Here is a 20,608-nt window from a genome sequence, read left to right on the forward strand (position 1 = left end):
TGTATCAATTCTGAGGCTCCACTGGTCTGTTTGTATCATGGTATTTTATCTACCTGGCAGAGCCTATGTGGTAACATTGTAATAGTAAAAATATGTCAATGTTGTGTTTATTTACTCATCTATCTACTAAAAGGTGGAATCTTGTGTCAAATGTTCAAGTTATTTTCCAGTAGAGTTTTGTTAGTCTCATAGGTTTATTTGCCATTTGTGTAATCTGAAATGTTTTAGTGATATAAGTGTACCCTAACCCTAACCCTAACCCTCATGTTGTTTGAAAATAAAAGTCAAAGAAAACATTTGTTGCAGTGGTTGATAAACTGCCAATAGACATGAGGGTTGATCAAATTTACATAAAACAAGGAAGGGGAGGAGACTAGAAAGACATTATAATCTGGAGATCAGATGGAAATGAAACTATTCAGCAGAGAGACATCAAGACTGACAAGACTTTACAAGATCAACAGCCTGGAAAAGACAAACATGGCCAGCAAGCTTGCTCAGCCCAGTAAGTACAATTATAATTCTACTACTCTTGGCATGACCGCTCACTTTCCTCCAAATATCAGTCAGCAGAGAAACAATTCATCTTTCATATAAACAGCTGGTTCCTGTCAAAGTATCTTTTAATGTCATACAAACACTGACCCTCCTATAGTGAACTGTTTCTGACACGTTTAGAACAACAAAAACATGTTGGGCTGAAAAAGAAATGAGTTAAGTAATTAAGTAATAATAAATACTAAAATATAGTTTGTAGTGGTTGTCCTCCAGTATGATGGTTCCAAACAGTGTGCTGTGAGGCAAGTCCAGATGTGCTGTGTAATTTAATTTTAAATTTAAATTTTTTTTATACATTTATAACCTCCCAAAAAAATGATTTCAAACCCATTTTAGATTTTTATTAGATTGAGACAAACTGACAGCCACCATGAAGGAGGATAATAACATTAAAAGAGAAATCAGTGAGCAGGAATATGAATAGCCACAATTATTATGTTATAACTTGAAACTCATAGTAGGTTTCGGGCAGAGCTGGACTCCCTGTCATTTACTCTTGTCTTTTGAATGGTCTGCTTTGGAGTGCTGGTGTGTGGAGAGGGGTACACTATATGACGGTGTATTAGGGTCATATATGTGAAAAAAGAAAACTGACCTGGAGTAGGGGGATTGTTTTTCGAGAAAAAAAAAGATTGAAATTATTTAAATTTACGACTTTATGCTCTGACATAAAGTCGCAAATTTGGGAGAAAAAAGGCCCTAATGTGCCATTTTACACACATCATGCCATCTGATGTGATTATTTTCCTCCAGACCTCCTATGGGTAAAACATGCTGCTCATTCTTTACTATGTATACAGCAGGATGAGTGAGTCCATGTAATCAGCCTCTTTTTCAAACCACTAGTATATCACACTTCTTTTCTAAAGTATGGTTTGCTGTAATGAAGTCATGTTTGGCTTCATCAGTGTAACCAGCAGGTTAAACCAGCCATCAAGCAACTTCAGGCTGCTACAGCTGCACAAGGAGAGTTACGTGCTGCTTTGCTCAGCTGAGAAAAATAAGATTTTATACTCACTTTAATTTTATTATTTTTATTCTATTTTATGGGACCTTTATCTGTTTGTTTTTATTGAATGATCTTTGTTTTATTGATATTTCATTGTAGTTGAACTTCGCTGGGTTTTAGTACGTTTACTCTTATTGTGCATAATATTATTGAGTTTTAGTGATTTGACTCTGCTTTTAGTTTGTGAGGAAGTATTGCTGAAGAGCTGTCTAATTGAAAGAAGCATCCTAGAGTAGTCATACTGTTTTACAGGGTTGTTTGGTGTAATCAGTGTTTTATCTTATATTTGCATGTTTTCTCCTTAAGTGTGTGTGTGTGTGTGTTATTTTATTGCGTGTTTTATTCTAGTTGGTTTTGGCAGCATGTTAAGCCTGCACCACTGACTGAAGGTACATCCCTGTTTTTAAAGTAGCTGTTGCACCTCATCAGGTTGATTTGAAATATTTCCTCCATTTTTAAAAAGAATACTTTGGGTTTTGTTTCTGATCATTATACATTTGCCGACATTTGTGTTTTAAAAAGTAGATTTTTACAGAGTTAGAGTGTTCTCTGGTTCTATGGTTGCATCAGCATGTGTGGTCTGTCCATGAAAATAATTTGTTTACTTCCTCCTTTGAAGCTCTTTGGGCCTGAAAAAAATGTGCAAGCTGATCTTCTAATGCAGCGCACTGAGGTTTGCGTCTTTCAACTGTGCAAGATAATAAGCGCTGTCCATTTAATAAGTTTGCCATAATGAATATGTAATGTGGGGCGTTTTAACCCCAGTGTGCAAAATACAGGGAGGAGAAAATGCAAATATGTTTTTTAGGACGCGCATTGTGATTTGCCAAACCTGAAGGTAATTTTTCTGACGCTAACTGCTTCTATAAATAATAGCTTTGAAGGGAAGGTATTAACCTGCTGAGCACTGCACACAGATGACTTCTGTCACTGTAGAGAGGAGGAGACGGAGGCACAATGACACAATACAGGACAGATTTTTTCTACCCGTGTTAATATTTTTGGTTTTAGTAACTTTGTCACAAATATTTTTTCTGGTAATATTTGTTTTTGTTATAGCTCAATATATTAGTTAACCTCTTCCACTAGAACCTGATCACATTTCATTTTGTGCTTGTAGCTTTCTGCTCGTCCAAACTCTCCATTCAGACACGCAAAACCCTCATTTAAATACTGCTGTCTCCACCCTGTTGCACCTGTTTTCATTAAGCAGTTATTCTTAGTAGATCACCCGCAAAACGCACGCAAACGAAACGCGCAATCTATTGCACTGCGCACGCAATTTAGTACCCACTATTTGGGATCTTAGGAAGTCAGGCTCTCAGACTTTAGCTGAGACATGTAAGGGTGGGACTGATAGAAAAGACATATTTTAATTAAATTGTAATAATAATAATTTTAATAAGTTTTTTACTCTGTTTTGCTATTGTCTCGTCTTGTGTATAAGAAATTGTGTATTGTTTGATCAGAGAGAACCAGAAAGTTATGAATTCAAATGTTGAAAGAGTCATGGCACACTAGTTTGTTAAGGTCATCATTGTTGATTCGTTACAAACAAGACCAACTAGTATTGCCTGCACACCAGTCCTCATACCTTAGAATAAAGTGAGATGTGCCTTGGTGACACACAAGAATTTAGAAGAAAAGAAGGAAGTTTCTTTGAAGTGCGGAAGAGATAAGTGAAGAAGGAAGAACATTATCTTATCTATCATTGACTAATATGGAAAATATGACCAGGAACATTCCTAGCAACTTCCAGGTGCAGTCAGACAGATACAACATAAGTCATGCAACTAGCATGGGGGCCCAAAGCAAAGTCAGCCATTTTGCCTCATTTGTGCCTCATTTCCAATGTTGGTATTGGTGGTAGACAATTACTTGACAAAGTACTTAAAACTTTAAATGCTAAAATTACAAATAAATAATATGTTAAAAGTAAAAGTCCTGCATTCAAAAATGTACTACGGTAAAAGTGCAGTATTATTATCACAATGTACGTACCTTCACTCAATGTTTGTTCAAGGTGGAGCTGCTACATAAACTTTGTGTCACTATCAAATGCTGTACTATCAAATATTTCTCTGAGCATTTTGAGCACCACATATTGTGTGTTCATAAACACCAGCTGTGCAGGAAATGGTGTACATGGTTTTAGTGTGTTTGCATTGTTTATGCAAACACCCAGTGTGTCTGTGGTTTGAAATGGTGTTTTATAGAGTGGTAACGCAAGGAGAACAATGGCAAAAATTAAGTTTTTAAGAGGGACTTAATATTAATTGTCCTTTACAACATCAATAATGTCCTTCTGAAATTCTCCAACAGAAGCAGAGGAATCACAGCTCAGGATTGTGCTTGTTGGGAAAACTGGAGTTGGTAAGAGTGCATCAGGAAACACCATCTTGATGAGAAAAGCCTTTGAATCTAAGGTGCACTTTAAATCACTGACATCACATTGTCAAAAGCAAACAGCAGAGTTTGGTGGACAAACACTGGCTGTTATTGATACTCCAGGTCTGTTTGACACTGGAAGACAACATGAGGAAGTGGTGACAGAGATTGGGAGATGTATCTCAATGGCTGCTCCTGGTCCTCATGTGTTCCTGGTTGTGATCCAGCCAAACAGATTCACAAAAGAAGAACAAGAAACATTGAAAATCATTCAGATGATGTTTGGAGAACAGGCAGCAGATTACACAATGGTCTTGTTCACACATGGAGATGATCTGAAGGAGGAAGAAGTCACCCTGGATGAATTAATTGGTCAAAGTCCAGTTCTTCGTGATTTCATCAAGCAGTGTCATGGAGGATACCATGTTTTTGATAACAGAAACAAGGATACTTCTCAGGTCAGTGAGCTGCTGAAGAAGATCAATGGAATGGTTCAGAGAAATGGAGGAAGATACTACACCAGTGAATTGTTTCAAGAGGCTCAGAAGGCCATAGAGGAAAAAATCAAAAAACTCCTGAAGGAAAATCCAAGTATGACATACAGCGAAGCAAGAAAAATTGCAGAGCAAGACAACTCATTTATTTCCCTTCTTGTTGCCATGGCTGCCAGTGGTGCTGTTGGAGCTGCTGCAGGAGGAGGTATTGGGTTGTTTGGGGGTCCAATGGGAGCTGCAGCAGGAGCTGCAGCAGGAGCTACAGTGGGAGCTCTAAGTGCAGTGGTAAAGAAGAAATGTGTTATTCAGTAAATCTCCAACATGAATTAGCCATGAGCTTTAAACCAATATTAAACAAAGATACAGGAGTCATCATGGTCACAATTGTTTTTAGCTTTTTCACAGATTTGATCATCTCTACCAACAGTTTGTTTTCTGTTTAATTTGTAGATTAGGAGCATCTTTACTGCACAAACTATTCCTCTATATGATTCATTATTCATCATGTCATCAATGGGACACTTTTGAATGATTCAGTCCAATATTGCATGTAATAGGACACACCACAGTGCTGCACAGTTGCTAGAGGTCAACAGAGGTCATATGAAGTCTGTAATGCTGCCTGGACTCAGAAATCATTTGTGATTTTAATCACTTGATTTCTGACTGATCTCTGACCTGTTTAACTGCCACATAGTAAATTTGCTGTTAAATTCCCCAGAAAAAATGCATAAGAATGTTTGAGACCAACACGCCCATGGGTGCACAGTGCAAGTGCATTTGCTATTGAGACAATGTGGGAGTAGGAGGAGAAAATGACAACTACGTTGGTCTGAAACTAACAAAGACACATGCGTCACGCCCGCTATTCACTGCAAGATGGGCCCATAATGTTGAACAGATATCTCCGTTAGTTGTACCTGAGATTTATCTCTCTCTCTTTTTTTGAATTGTGAAGCATCCAAGATTAGCTGTTTTATGACATACTAGACGGGTGGAATGACCCTTTTCACAGCCCATCACTGTGCGTCGTGTTAAGGCAGTTAAACTAGACGGAGACAGTCAGCTGTAACATGAGCACACAACTTTAATGCTGCACTACTGGAGACTGAAGATCCAATTCTCTGTTCTCTGATCACTTTTACTTTCATTTGTAAATTTTAAGAAATTTGTTGCGTTGCTCCTAGTGATACCTTTCACACATCACTGACAGTTACAACTTGATATCATGCGATTGGACCTAAGTGAGCAAAACAATTACAATCAAAAACCTACATATTTTTCTTTTCATCCCTTTTATTTGAATATATCACACTAAACTGGTTAGATTGACAGGGGTTTCTTCAACCAAATTAAGATACATAGGGCCTGATTTACTAAAGGTCTGTGTGTGTAAAAACGTGTGCAAACTTGACAGCACCTGCAAAAAATGTGCAAGCTGATCTACTAACGCAGCACACTGAGGTTTGCGTCTTTCAACAAGATAGTAGGCGCTGTCCATTTAGTACATTTGCCATAATGAATATGTAATATGGGGCGTTTCAACCCCAGTGCGCAAAATACAGGGAGGAGAAAATGCAATACCTTTGAAGGGAAGGTATTAACCAGCTGTGCACTGCGCACAGATGACTTTTGTCATTGTGGAGAGGAGGAGACAGAGGCACAATGACACAATACAGGACGAATTTTTTCCACAAGTGGAGTGGAATATTTTTGGTTTTACTAACAGCATTGACTTTGTCACAAATATTCACCCAATATTAGTTTTTTATTGCGCTTGCAGCTTTCTGCTAGTCCAGACTCTCCATAAAGACACAAAACCCTCATTTAAATACTGCTGTCTCCACCCTGTTGCACCTGTTTTCATTTATGCAGTTATTCTTAGTAGATCACCTGCAATACACACGCAAACGAAACACGCAATCTGTTGCACTCTGCACGCAATTTAGTACCCACTATTTGGGATCTTAGTAAATCAGGCCCATACTTTGGTTTCATTTTTTTTTTGTCATTGAGATATCACTTTCTGAGATTTCTGCCACCAACCCAACATAATGGGCACAAGAGTAAGTGTAATCTTACAAAACTGAACTATGTTGAAATGTATACTTTATGTATCCCATGTATTTTTCTATTTCACCATGTTATTAAATATAAATATGCCACATGATAATCTGTCTTTTTTTGTGATTTAAATCTTTATTGAATTTTCAAAATCAATAACTTCCATAATTGCAGGTTTGGCAATGCAGGCATTGGTTCTGGCGTAGACAATATGGGACATGGTACATGGAAATAAAGAATACAAAATAATCTAAATTGAAAACACAAATAAGCGTGACTCACATATATGGCAGAGAGAAATTCAGTTCATAATAAAGAAAGGGGGTTACTGTTTTTAGTCACTGGTACTGGACCTTTGTAAAGGTCCAAAAGAGCTCCCAAGGGTCAGTCCCCTCATCCTTGTTCCCTTTCAGTCTGTTGAACATGGACTCATAAAATGCAGTTTCCACCATTGCATTTATCCAGTCTTTCAGGTCTCATGATACAGCAGTTTTCCAATGTCTTAAAATAATTCTGAAGGCTGTGACCAGACCTAAACATATCCTTTTTGATACATTTGGTACCTAATAAACATACCTCAGGGGTCAGGGGAATCACTACACCTGACCAATGACTCAGGAAGTTCACAACTTTAACCCAGAATGGTGTTACAAATACACATTCCCAAATACAGTGCAGGAAAGTTCCTACCTCTGTCTTACATTTCCAGCATAAATGATTATTAATCACTTTCATTCTTGTTGGTGTATGGTAATACCTGTGTATAATCTTATATTGTGTGAACTTCTCTCTTGCTTCCTTTATATATGTTTCCAATCTGCCAGGATATCAACCATTTCTCGTGAGTGAAGTTTGTTGATAATCTGCATTTTATCGTTTACTGTTATTTGTTTAGCCCAATATCACAAATCACAACTTTTCCTCAGCAGGCTTTACAGTCTGTAAAGCAATACGACATCCTTTGACCATTGATTCAAAAAGGGAAACATTATAGAAGGATAGAGAGAGAGAGACAGAGAGAGAGAGAGATTATGGTAATGTTGAAGGGCCTCAAATCATCAATTAATAAGCAATTGGTTGGATGTTCAAGGCAAAATGATGATCAGATTTAAAGGACTCATCAATGTCAGTCTGTTTGTTGTCAGCAGGGCAATTATTCCAGAGAAAGAGCTTTGATTGATGAAGTTCTTTTGAACTGGGGGGGGGGGGGGGGGGGGTTTAATATGGATTTAATATGGATTGAGCTTGACTCTCCCATGGTGGAGTTTTATTGAGCCTGTAAGTGCTCCAGTGTTACTCACTGGCTTGCAGATCAGACTGTTTGTACTGTCACTAAGCAGCAAAATCCTTCAGGGAATTTGTGTCCTTGTGAAAGTTAATAACTAATCCAGCAGATGAATCAAGTCAAACATTTGAAAACAAAACAAAACAACAACAAAAAAACAGAACACAATACTCTGCTCTGATTCTACAACTGGTTACATTTCCAGGTGATCAGATTTAGGTGCTGTTCACATGTTTAATACTACAGTATGTTTACATGTTTAATACTACAGTATGTTTACATGTTTAATACTACAGTATATTTACATGTTTAATACTACAGTATGTTTAGTCACAGTATTTCATTCCAGCTTTAATGCTGTGTCATTTTCAGAGTATGACCTGAGAGTGGTGCTGGTGGGTCAGGAGAGAGTGGGGAAGAGTTCAGCAGGAAACACCATCCTGGGAAAGAAGGAGTTTGACTGTAAGTTCAGTAGCACACCTGTGACACTGAGAAGTGAGAAGAGAGAAGGCACAGTTCTGGATCGCAGAGTCAGTGTGGTCGACACTCCTGGGCTCTTCAGCACTGAGCTGAGTGAAGAGAAGGTGAGAGCAGAGCTGATGAAAGCAGTAGAGCTGAGCTCTCCAGGTCCACACGTCTTCCTCCTCACCATCCAGCTCGGAAGATTCACTGAACAAGAACAGAGAGGTCTAGAGACACTGGAAATGATGCTGTCCCCTGCAGTCACTGATCACACCATGGTGCTGTTCACTTATGGAGACCGACTGGAAGATACAGACATAGAGCAGTTAATCAGAGAAGATGAGAACCTGAAGAAGCTGCTCAAGAAATGTAGCGGCCAGTACCATGTGTTCAACAACAGAGAGATGGGAAACACTGATCAGGTCAAAGAGCTCTTTGACAAAATTGATTCCATGTCCATGGGATACTTCACACTCCAGCCCGGTGATGTAGGAGGATACTTCACACACAAGCTGTGTAAAGTGAGAAGATACATCACACTCCAGTGGTGTAAAGTGAGAAGACACATCACACCCCAGCTGTGTATTGCTTTACTCTTTTCTATACCTCTTTTTTATTTCCTCTATAAACATTTATTTTAACTTTGTTTTATATCTTTAGTGAAGCACTGTATAAATTGCTGTTCAAAAGTGCTGTATGAATAAAGTGTATATCTATCTATATTACTACCCTTGATGTGGTTCTTGTCATCCAACAATCAAAATGTAATAAAATATCATCTGTTTGATAAAGTTATAGAAATAATCAACCTCCTTAATGCCACATGTTGGAAAGTAACCAAGTATATTTACTCAAGTACTATGCTTACAGTTATGAGGTACATGTACTTTATTTTAATTATTCCATTTTATGCAACTGCATAAGATATTTCTACTGTGAGGAATTCAGTTGTTCTTTTTCAAAGGGAAACACAGGACTTAATGATTACTTTACAGATAAAGATTTTAAACACAAAATATGATGGTTCAATTCAACTTTTCAGCAGTATAAATCAGTTAACATAAGTGTTTTTAGGATTAACACATTTTAGGATTATACTGTATTACAGATGTCTTATATTAGACAATGTGTGTATGTTCCTGTTTTTGCATGTGTTATTTCATCATGACTCAATGGTTTGCTGAATCCGGCAGAAGGAGAGTTCAACCATTGTGTGGGGGGTTAGAGACAGGTCAGGGGAGTTGGCACCTATTTCGAACTTCTGCTTGTCCACTGATAAAGGGAACTGAGAAAATGTTATGATGCTATCTATAGGGTATGTTTGCCAGTTATGGGTGGGGGCTGAGACAGCCCAAGTAGGAGGAGCCTTTTCTATTGTAACTCTGTCTGTTGCAATGGTAAAAACGCTCCGCTTGTACAAGCTAAATAAATTCAACTTAAACTTTGATATTTCGAATCCAATCTCTTTTATTAAAGGTAAATCATTAATTTCATATAACAATGAGCTCCACCTTAAACAGATGGTAAGTAAATGTAAATACATTGTGGCAATTATGCTTCTGCCATTTTACCTACAGTAAGTACATTTCAGAATCCAGGACCATGTTTAGTGTAGTATTAATTATTTAAAGTTGTGAGTTGGCTACATTCTCATTTAGATAAAGGGTTTAAATGAGGTACAAAAGAGACCTCATGACTGAGTTTGTCTAGGGACTCCAAATCACTAAATCACAAGAAGGATGAAACTATGAACCTGGTCAGCCAGAATATTGGTAACACAGATAGAGGCACAAAGTAATCAAAGAACATGCAGCCTAACAAAGGTTACAGTTCTGACTCCTCTGAATAAATGATATACAGTTAATGAAAACATCCTGTAAACTGAGGAACTTATGTGCACATATTAAAAGTGAGACAGTAGATGTTGGGTCACTGTTCATATAAATGATGAGTACAAATTCACACAGATGAATATAAAGAAGAATGCGTACATGCACACTTACACTAGTTTTATAGTGCTTTCAAAAATAAATAAATAAATAAATGAAATAAAAATGAGTCCAAAGTATCTTCTGACATCTTTACTGTAGACATGTAAATATGGAACATTTTCAGTGACTAAATAAAAATGAATCAAACTCAGAAATAGACAATATTGTTGCTCTTTTTTCAAACAGTATTATATGATTTTTTTTTCTTTAAACCTGTAGAACTGCTTATTGTGTTTATTTAATCACTGTAATAAAAACCTGACATTTTCTTTACTTTGGTGGTTACTGGCATAAATATAAAATATTATAATATTCTCATTTTGCTTTTATCATAACACCAACAAATGATGTAGTTGTCTGGCATCCTATCATCCCACCATGATAAACAGGCTACCAACACCTACTATAACACTGTTGACCAGCATGACATCACAGTATCCAGCACATGCTCTTTGCAGCAGGGTCCATACCTGCTTGTAATGCACAGCTCACTTTGTGTTCACCTGAACTACTGCTTGTAGTCTGTGTGTGGATCTTTGCTGCCCTCTGCAGGATCACTGCAAAACTGTGAGCTCTGTTCAGCTGCAACCTGATGCTGAAGACAGGTGAGTGAATGTACAGGAACAGCTATGAGAAAAAGCAGTAGAAACAAAGGCAATCACACTCATAATCACCTCTATCATACTTGGCACCTTCCTCTGGGAATCCCTCTTTATAAGCTAATGGTACCCTCCAGTATGGTTTGGCAGTTCCAGGTCTAACCAGAGGAGTGCAAGTCCAGCAGAGGAGAAACACGTTACAAACAATTATCTCATTCAACACTTAACAATAAAAAGAAATGTTTGAAAAAACAAAATCTAGTTTCTGTATCTTTTCTTAAAAGTGTAACAGAAGTAATAATGAAGATGTGAATTCATGCTACTCTACACTACAACAGAGTCACCTCCCAGCCAGCTTGATCTAATTAATAATGGACATGACTATGCAGTGTGTATGTAAGTGTGCATCTTACTTTATAGGGCACAAGCTCACCCTGTGACAAATGATATCATATGTTAACCTTTCAGATCCTCTTGTTCTTCAGCAGCTGCTTCATGTTTGATGGTAACTGGTTCAGACTTGCAGTCAGAAGTTTGTGGGACAAAATACACAAGGACCATAACAGAACTGTATCTTTATAGTGTTGATAGGTATATTTATAATATGTGTTACTCATGTAGCAATTTTGGATGTTTAAAATGATAAACTCTCGTTATCAGGAGCACCACCTCCGTGTTTAGGAGGAAATATTTATATACTTAACTAACTGGTTAATTAGTTAAGTGTAATAAGTCAATACATTTTGATAAATCAGTCAAACTTCTGAATTTGTGGCTCTACGGTTCAATCAATCCCCTGTATCACTTCAAAGAATAGACACACAATTGACTGGATTTAATGGATTTAATTGACTACACACTACTACTAATTGATGTATAAATAAATATAATGAGGAACTTGCAATAACAAAGGAATTCAACAGATTGTTACTCAATATAGTGGCATGAATGAAAGATGATGGTGAATGATGAATTTAAATGAAGGATATGTAATTATGTGGAAACTAAGAAACTTATAAGTTTTACTGAGTTTTACTTTTAAAGAAAATGTCAATACTCGATCTGACATCAACCCTTGATTAATGCAATATTTGGATCCTACTTTCATCCATGGAGGGCCTCAGCTGTCCGTCCTTCAGAACCACGCATATGCACACCAAGTGGAAGATCTCAGAGAGCGTGAGCGTCGTAGGTCCGGGTGAGGTGCTGTGAGGATGATCTTGATGATGATATTCTGTCAGACTGCCTGGCTCTGCTGGTTGTCTGCCTGAAGACTTTGTCCTTCTCAATTATGACGAGTTGTAGGGTTGACAGACGTTTTTCTGCCGAAACGTTATCTTAGGTTGATGACAGATGGAGGAAAAAGTCCATTTTAACTAGTTCACTGTTTAATAACTTTCTGGAGAGATCTCAGCGTTGGCCACATGCCAAAATCATCAAAAATGTCAAAACAGGCTGAATGAAAAACTTAATGATGTGTTTACTTTAAAGGCCTTTTCTCTGTACATTTGCTGACAAAAATACAAGATTACAAAAATTTAATAGATAAAAATTGGCGCGTAAACTAAGATAAAGAATAACTTAAGATTAAAAGAGTAAGATAAGGTGACAAAAGTAAGAGTGTGTGTGAAGAAGAGAGGAAAAGATGAGCAAAGCTAAACCTGAAGCAAAGCAAAGCCGGTTTCGGAGGGGTGCAGCTGTTTTTTCTCCTGGGGAGGGCTTGTGTTGCAGCCAATCAGATTCTTCACCACTACTTTGAGGATCTAGTTTCCAGTTTTTTACCGCAAGACTTTTCATTATCTTCATTCATTCAGAATTTAATCCTGATTATATAATAAAATAACAAATTGTTATTCTACTCTGTATGATAAATAATTGATTATCATCATAATGTAAACATAACATCAATGTAACATGTTCTCACACTAAGGAAATGTTCTCATACCAACATTTGTGTTTATGAAAGGAGAAAATATACTGACAGTTAATCAAATATCTATTTATCTGTGACTGCTGTAATAAATGCAATAATGGAAGTTTCCTTTTTCTGATAATAAGGAATTGGTATTGTGTTTAAACCATACTATTGACCAAGAAGTTTTTGTATTAGTTTTAATACTATTTCTCACTTTCATGCTGTGCTGAGAGAGAGGTGGAACTTAGGAATGTGCAGTGTCTTTTAATTTGTGACTGGTGGTCTGTATGACTCCAATCTGATGGTAGAAAAGGGGAGTGAAGTCTCTCCGTTAAGTTATGACGTCCGAAGGAGACACCAAAATCTGTCTTACATTACTTTTATGTAGTTCTTGTCACTTTGGGTTAGGTTTAGGGTTTCTTCGAGGAATGTTAATGGATCTTTGTTTGTCCAAGAGAGAGACCGTGTCAGTCTGTATATCAAACCTGGTCCAATTTACTCATCTCAGGGTCAAAGGTGACTCTGACTGGATGATGTCCTGAGCTGTACTGATGCTGTGTTGGCTACACTCACTCCAGTAGTTTGACATGACCTATATATCTATTGTAATTTCAATACAGTCTTTCTCATAGACCCTTGTGTCAGATATTTCCAGATGAGTGCACCAAACAAAACATTTACCGCTGAAGCCTTCTTCAGTGCACTAATGAACACACTGAAAAAGTGATAATCAACCATCTAGTTTGTCCATGTGTCTGATCTGTTTAGGACATGTCTCTGTTGTTTCTCTGTTTGACTTAACTATGGTTTAATCATCTAGAGACTAAATGGTCAAATGGTCTTGCAAACCTCTTACTCTTCACTTTTTAGTTTCAGGTAATGTACATATGCTGACAGTACTAGTACATGAACCCTGCACCTCTTTAGCTAAAGTATAGCACCACTTACTGGTTGTTTGTGGGATTAAAAAAATATTAAATCTAGTCTTCTAAATAAAGATAATGTCCCTGTTTTTATCTGCTTTGTCTGTTTTAGTCATATACTATTGATATTGGTTTGAGTGTTAATTAATGTGCACAGTGGTGATGAAAGAAGTAATTCAATACTTTACTTCAGTAAAAGTGCTAATTCCACAGTTTAGAGAATACTGAATTAAAAGTAAAATTCTTGCATTCAGATTTTAAAAGTACACTAGTAAACATCATGGTGACTAAATATGCCACAATTTGAGAAATAATGTACTTATACTTGTGCTTGCAGTTTCATTCTGAGGATCAACCTCATGGATGCACCAAGAGGACTGAACACAAGATAGCAACCTCTTTATTCAGTAAAAGTTTTACAGCTTCATCAGAGGTTTTGGGACCATGAAGCATGAACATGAGAATAATCTGTGAGTGAGTAAACTGACTTCATCCTGATGCCCTTGCATAAAAATATTTGTATTTTTATTTTTGTTGGACCTAAAGGTTCATGTTCTAGTGTTTGTGACAGAATATATTTATCATTTTTCAGCTGTTTGTGGCTGGCCGCTATGTTACAGTCACCTCACAGTCCAGTACTGTTACTGGGGGGGTTGATCAATTGTGATGTCACAGGTCAGGAACTCGGGGGAACTCGAATACAAGAGCGAAAGAGGGGGAAGAGGGTTAGGTTTGTTTATATAGGAGCCGGAAGGGGAGTAATTGGGGTGTGTGCCCGCTCCTGAAACTGCGCTTCATAAGCTTCGATAAGTGTCTTTTTTCATGGAGTCAAACTTAACCTTAGGAGTGACAGCTTTAGGGACGACGCAGCTAGACCAACATCTTTCACATGCTCCTTGGCTCTTAGGCTTGGACGTCAGTAGATGACAGTCTACCTTCCAGTGTCTTATGACAATAATTGCAAACTTTTTCTAAATCACGTGGACTGCTGCCATCATTACCTTCACTTGAAAAAGTTTTACCATACCGGCCAAATGACTCCTCATTGCTAACCCTAAAACCACAACAGCAGCCATGTTTTTGGCTTTCTGCTTACTGATGTATGTGGCCACATGCGCACAAACTGAGTTTTTAAACTGTTCACAATAAGTTCACACAGGCTCTCAAAATTGTCAACATCGGATTTGGAATACCATCAATTAAAGTGAGTAGTTAGGTCCTGTGCTAACTCAAGATGACTCTGATTCTCACCTTGTGTCCATTTCCTAAACTGTTGCCTGTAAGCCTTTGGAACCAACTCGTAGGCTTTGAGCACAGCTGACTTAACCGAAGAATAAATCTGACTTTCAGTGTGACCACTGTTGGCGCTCTGCAACATCATCATCATCATCATCATCATCATCAACGCACTCAAAGAGCGAGAAAGAAAGATGCTCAGAAAACTTAGACGCAAATTACACATCAAAATCATCTGACAAGTGATCAAACACATCTCCTACACAAATCACAGTCAGACAAAAGCTTGTCCTCCTTGATGAGCTCCAATTTAGCCTACTCCGTTTGCTGGCGTATTCTTTCCAGAGCTAACTCCTTTTCCAGCCCAGCTTTTAAGAAGCTTTTAGAAGTAGTAACTCTTTTTGTTGCTCAAAAGTTAAACTTGTTGTCGCTAATCGTGGAAACAACACATTGCCAGGCAAAACAGCTGATGGACTTCCAGACAAAATATTAATCTAAATCAAGTTTGATTTCAAAACAGCCTTTATGCTCTCTTTTTAACATTTATCACCCACATAATTCTCAAAGGAGTAACGCCGCTTAGACCTAACGAGGGAATCTCCAGAAAACCACAGTCACTAATGACGACATCTATTCACAAAATTTGGCCCTAACACATACCACAAACAGTGGCAAGTGGCAGAACAAAGTGAGACTCATTCATTAGACTTACAAGCTGTGAACAATGTTTAAGCCCCAAACGGATCCAAATAGTAAGACGAGTGATAACTTTTGCAGAACATTTATAACTTGTCATGTTTATATGATTAGACCTAAGAGAGCACACAAAGGAACTGCTGACCAGTATGCATGCACGTACTGCTCTGTCTGGGCCTGGGACAGGAGGTCATGTTGAATGTGGCTCCCCAGGGAGAAAACCAGCCAGCACCACTGGAATCTCTCTCTTACACGCTCTTGTTTCTCTCTTGCACCCTCTTGACTCTTAACGTTTTTGTTCTGCTCTTAATAACAACAATAGTTTGACCCAGTGCATATTAATGATGGAAAATTCCCTAATACTTGATACAGAGAGAGGGTGAGGTAATGTGACAATACTTTCTGTTGACCACACTTTGTCTAGTTTAGTCACAACGTCGCTGCAGAGCATCAGTGTTTTATGTACTTATAAATAAATGCCAACTAAGACGTTGATCCTGATTCATGTTCCTGCTTTGGACGCAGCGTGTCGGACAGGTCTCCCTATACAGCTCTCTCTGTGGCTAATTGTTGCATCTTTTTAGTAGTCGCATAACACAAGCTTTGATCACATGACACATTACTGAATTTCCACTTTATAAATTCTTCTTTATTATGATTTGAAACATGATTTTGTTGGCGCTCAGATGTTTTTTTTGTGCTCTCTCTGTGCAAAGCAAATTTCCCTAAGGATAATAAAGGTTTCATTCATTCATTCTGCTTTACAGCTCTTCCGGTATTTAAACTGGAGTTGCGATTGTCTGCAACTTCATAGATAACCATCATCCTCTCCTCTGCTTCATCACTCTCTCTAGCAGTTTGACACTAGTTTGCTCATTTGCCTGGTTAGATGTGTGTAGGCCTACAGAATCATCCTGTAAAACAAGCAGGGCATCAGTTCATTCTTCACTTTTTAGTTCCAGGTAATGTGTACATGTGCTGACAGTACTAGTACAGGAACCATGCTCAAGATAATATCCTTGTTTTTATCTGCTTTGTCTGTTTTAGTCATATTCTGCACATTTACATTGATATTCTTGATAATGATACAGTATTCACAGTGGTGATGAAAGAAGTACTCAGATCCATTACTTCAGTAAAATTACTAATTCAACAGTGTAGAAATACGTCATAAGAATTAAATTCCTGCATTCAGATTTTAGAAGTAAACCTACTAAACACGACTAAACATCATGGTGACTAAATATGTCACTGTTTGAGAAATAATGTACCACAGTCAATTCAGTTACAGATCTGTCCTTTCAGCTTTTCAGTGGCCTGTGACCATGTGCTAAGTGTCCTTGGACCAGCACCATGCAATCTTGCCACTGAAAGTTCCATATGTCAAATTTCCATGAATAAGTTAGACCAGTGACATATCAACAAATCATGCGGAGGCTTCCAATGCAATGCAAGCTTTTTTTTGGCTGCTGTTAGGCCTGCCAAGTATACACATTTTTCTGTAGGTGACAGATTTAAAAAGGAATGTTAAGGAACATCATGAAGTAGGAGCACACTGGGAGAACAAGGAATTGTCTTTCGAATAATGTTAGACAAAGAAGTACTATTTTTTTTGCCAAAATGATAATATTAATCTGCATTGCCAAAGCATGTGATAAAATGATCCTATATGATTTGGTGAAGAGAAGGTACAAAATGGAGAAGTATGTTTATTCATTCCATGTTGTTTTTTGGTGTTGAATAAATTCGGTGTAAAAAATGAAAGTGGATGAGCTGATGATTAGGGTTTTTAGAAGCCAGTTTTATGTTAAGGTAATAATGTGGTTCCAGGATATTTCAGATGAAATTAAGTCTTTTTGCCAACTGTTCTGGAGCGCAAGAGGTTCATATGAGGACTCAAGAAGAAATTTATATAAAGATGAAGCTAAACCGCTGGTTGTATATTGCTTGACTATAATGGTGTGAAAAGACAATGCGTCCAGTTTTTTATCCCAGGGTACTCCATAAGCTTTCATTGCAGATCTCAGTCTCAGATAAAAAAAAAAGAATGGTCAGGTAAGTTGTATTGTTTTTGTAAATCTTGAAATGCACGAAGGCCTTCATCACCATAGTCAACTTCAGTTTTTTCTGAATTTCATAGAAGAAAATTGCAGGTCACCCAGTTCTTTATGTGCTTGAGGCATGCTTGGAGTTTATTTAAGTGATTAGACTCATCTGGCTCCATTGATGGATATAATTGGGTATCATTCACATAAAAATGAAAATGTATGGAGTGTTATAATATTATAATATTACCTAAAGGAAGCAAATATAAAGTGAATAGTATTGGGCCAAGCACTGAACCTTCAGAAACACTGTGTCTAACTTTCGTGTGCATGGAGGATTTATCATCAACATGTACAAACTGAAATCAATCTGATAAATAACACTTAAACCAGCTTAATACAACTCTTTTAATGCCAATTAAATGTTTCAGTCTCTGTAATAGGATTTGATGGTCAATGGTCTCAAAATGCAGCCCTAATATCTAACAGGTCAAACACAGAGCGAAGTCCTTTGTCTGATGCAGTTAAGATATCATTTGTGAATGTTTATTTATTACTTCAGTAGACAGCTATCAATCCAATCTAAGCAATTCAGTCAATGCAATGAAAGTATCAAAGTTCAGTACTCAACCTAGTTACAATGTGTTTTATGGCCTTACAGTTGAGCTCTGAGAGGGTGGGTGAAGGGAGTGTCTGTGACAGAGAGCATGTTGTACAAACTGGTAGAGCAGTAGCACAGGATGGGATGAACAATACTTTGGTACAACAGTAGAAGGAAATTGGGGGCAGTAAATGTGAATGTAGCATGTAGCTTACTGGAAACCTCATGATCTGTAACAGAAGAAAAATACAGGTCAAGGAGAGAGGGGTGGATTTTTACTGTTCTTTATCTCAGGTTATTATCACTGAATGGACACAGAGTCATAACACGCTTTCCCACATTAACTTATTAAACTATCCTCTTACACTTTCATTTTGTGCACCACACAGTCATCCATCCCACTAAATGAAATCACAAATGCACATAATCAAGCTCCCATACCTGATCCTACCATCAGCCAGAGATAGGTTCACTATGTACAGTATCACTGAATGGTTTAGGTCCAGAATACATAAATGACATGTTAGTAGAATATAAACCCAGTAGAGCTCTGAGATCTACTGACTCAGGTCAGATAGTTGAGCCCAGAGTTCAAACTAAACATGGTGAAGCAGCTTTTTGCTGTTATGCTGCACACAACTGGAACAAACTACCAGCAGACCTGAAATCAGACCCAACAGTGAACATTTTTAAATCCAGGATAAAAACACTTCTCTTCTCCTGTGCTTATGATTGAGCTCTTTTAAAGCACTTTACATTTTAATCTTTCATTTGCACTCTGTGTCTTTTTAATGATTTTAAAGCTAATCATTATTTTATGCTGCAATCTTATATTTAATGCTCTATTCTAGCATTTTATTTATGCATTTCTATTTTTCTGAACTTTGTTTTTATTATGTTATTACTTTGTTTTTTTATTATTTCTCAAATTACATGTTTTTCTGTTTTATGTAAAGCACATTGAGTTGCCATTGTGTATGAAATGCGCTATATAAACAAAACTGCCTTGCCTTGCCTTGCCTATTTAAGTCATTCACTCAGCCATGGACATTTATCTCAGATGATCATAATACCATAATAATAATTTTGATTTGATTGATAATTTGGTTACACTCAGTAGATTACACCATCCACAATGTCATGTGTCCAGAATGTTCTGGACTGTTCTTGTGGGTTTTAAAAATTCCACTAAACCCTACTTGTTGATTTTCAGTCTATCAGTCTATGATGCTAAGTGGGGCTAACATAACTGGCGCAACTGAATGCAAATATCTATGTTTTTATGGATATAGCATCAGCTGTTATCACTGATACTGGTCCATGAAAATTCAGCACAATGCCTTGCTTTCTAGGAAAGAACATTTATTCAGATAGTTAGCTACTGGATGGACATTCAGTCTTCTATGCTTCAATCTGTAACTTCATCTGAATGTTGTCTATATTGTGGTATTATCATCAAACAATTTGCTTTATTCCCACTTAGCCAGCTAGTATAAAATTAAATAAAACGTCTAATGTTACGCACAAAACAGCATTTTAATGTTATTGTAAGACAACATACTTCTATAATGGACTTTCTTTTCCTCCTCCTCCTCTCTCCATTGTTTTCCTTGCACACCTGAAGGTTTGGACATTTAATTGTGAAATAAAATGTGAAGATCTGCCTCTTAACATCCTTTTTTAAAAAATGTTTTAAATAGATTTTATTTATGAGTTTTGCATTTTCACAACATGGAGCACAAAATAGACAGAGTGACACAACAAAACATAACAATACTAAAATAATGGAGACAAACAAACAAACAAAAAACAGAAAACACACTGCCAGCTCACATTAAAAATGCACATGCATGTCAATCCGTGCAATTACTAAAACGTCCCTAGACTTGGGCTGTGATAGGGATCAAAAGGGTATCCAACCCCTAACAGGTGGGTGCAGCACAGGTGCAGGGCAAAACAGATGAACAATTGCAAGGAAAGGGGTGCAAAGAGATTTTTATTCATTTATTTGGTCACCTACCGGCAAATTTCCTATGAAAGTGACCATACCCACCAGAGAAAGGAGCACACATGGAAACCACATTTGCCTTAAGCCATGGAAGTCTGCAGCATAAACACACAGCAGCATCCCTACAATTTCCAACATGAAGACAATATTATATATTGACAGTGGATCATGGGAATGGATCACACACACACACACACACACACACACACACACACAGATATAAAAATATGGAACAGCCAGTTGCTGCCCAATTGACAGGAGAACCGCTGCTACTTTGGTTAGGATACTTGCATGCTACTGACTAGACATCAGTGTTGCTAACAAATGAACGCAT

The 20,608-nt window shown here is 37.4% G+C and overlaps 1 protein-coding gene across 1 annotated transcript; it reads left to right on the forward strand.

The window, feature by feature from the left end:
- The first annotated feature begins 480 nt into the window (after positions 1 to 480).
- LOC128366551 (GTPase IMAP family member 8-like) lies at positions 481 to 14,080 on the forward strand. Its single transcript, XM_053327290.1, has 5 exons — positions 481 to 505; positions 3,896 to 4,726; positions 8,171 to 8,814; positions 10,804 to 10,856; positions 14,026 to 14,080. The coding sequence occupies exons 1-5, from the start codon at positions 481 to 483 to the stop codon at positions 14,078 to 14,080; spliced, it is 1,608 nt and encodes a 535-aa protein (XP_053183265.1).
- The last annotated feature ends 6,528 nt before the right edge of the window (positions 14,081 to 20,608 follow it).

Source organism: Scomber japonicus, chromosome 2, assembly GCF_027409825.1.
Source record: "Scomber japonicus isolate fScoJap1 chromosome 2, fScoJap1.pri, whole genome shotgun sequence".
In the NCBI taxonomy this organism is placed as follows: Eukaryota; Metazoa; Chordata; class Actinopteri; order Scombriformes; family Scombridae; genus Scomber; species Scomber japonicus.

Excerpts from the sequence above, each read along its gene's own strand:
- LOC128366551 (XM_053327290.1), top strand. The coding sequence starts at position 481 with ATGGCCAGCAAGCTTGCTCAGCCCA. Across the intron at positions 506-3,895 it reads CAGCAAGCTTGCTCAGCCCA|AGGAATCACAGCTCAGGATT; the intron begins GTAAGTACAATT and ends CAACAGAAGCAG. Across the intron at positions 8,815-10,803 it reads TCACACTCCAGTGGTGTAAA|GATCACTGCAAAACTGTGAG; the intron begins GTGAGAAGACAC and ends TGCCCTCTGCAG.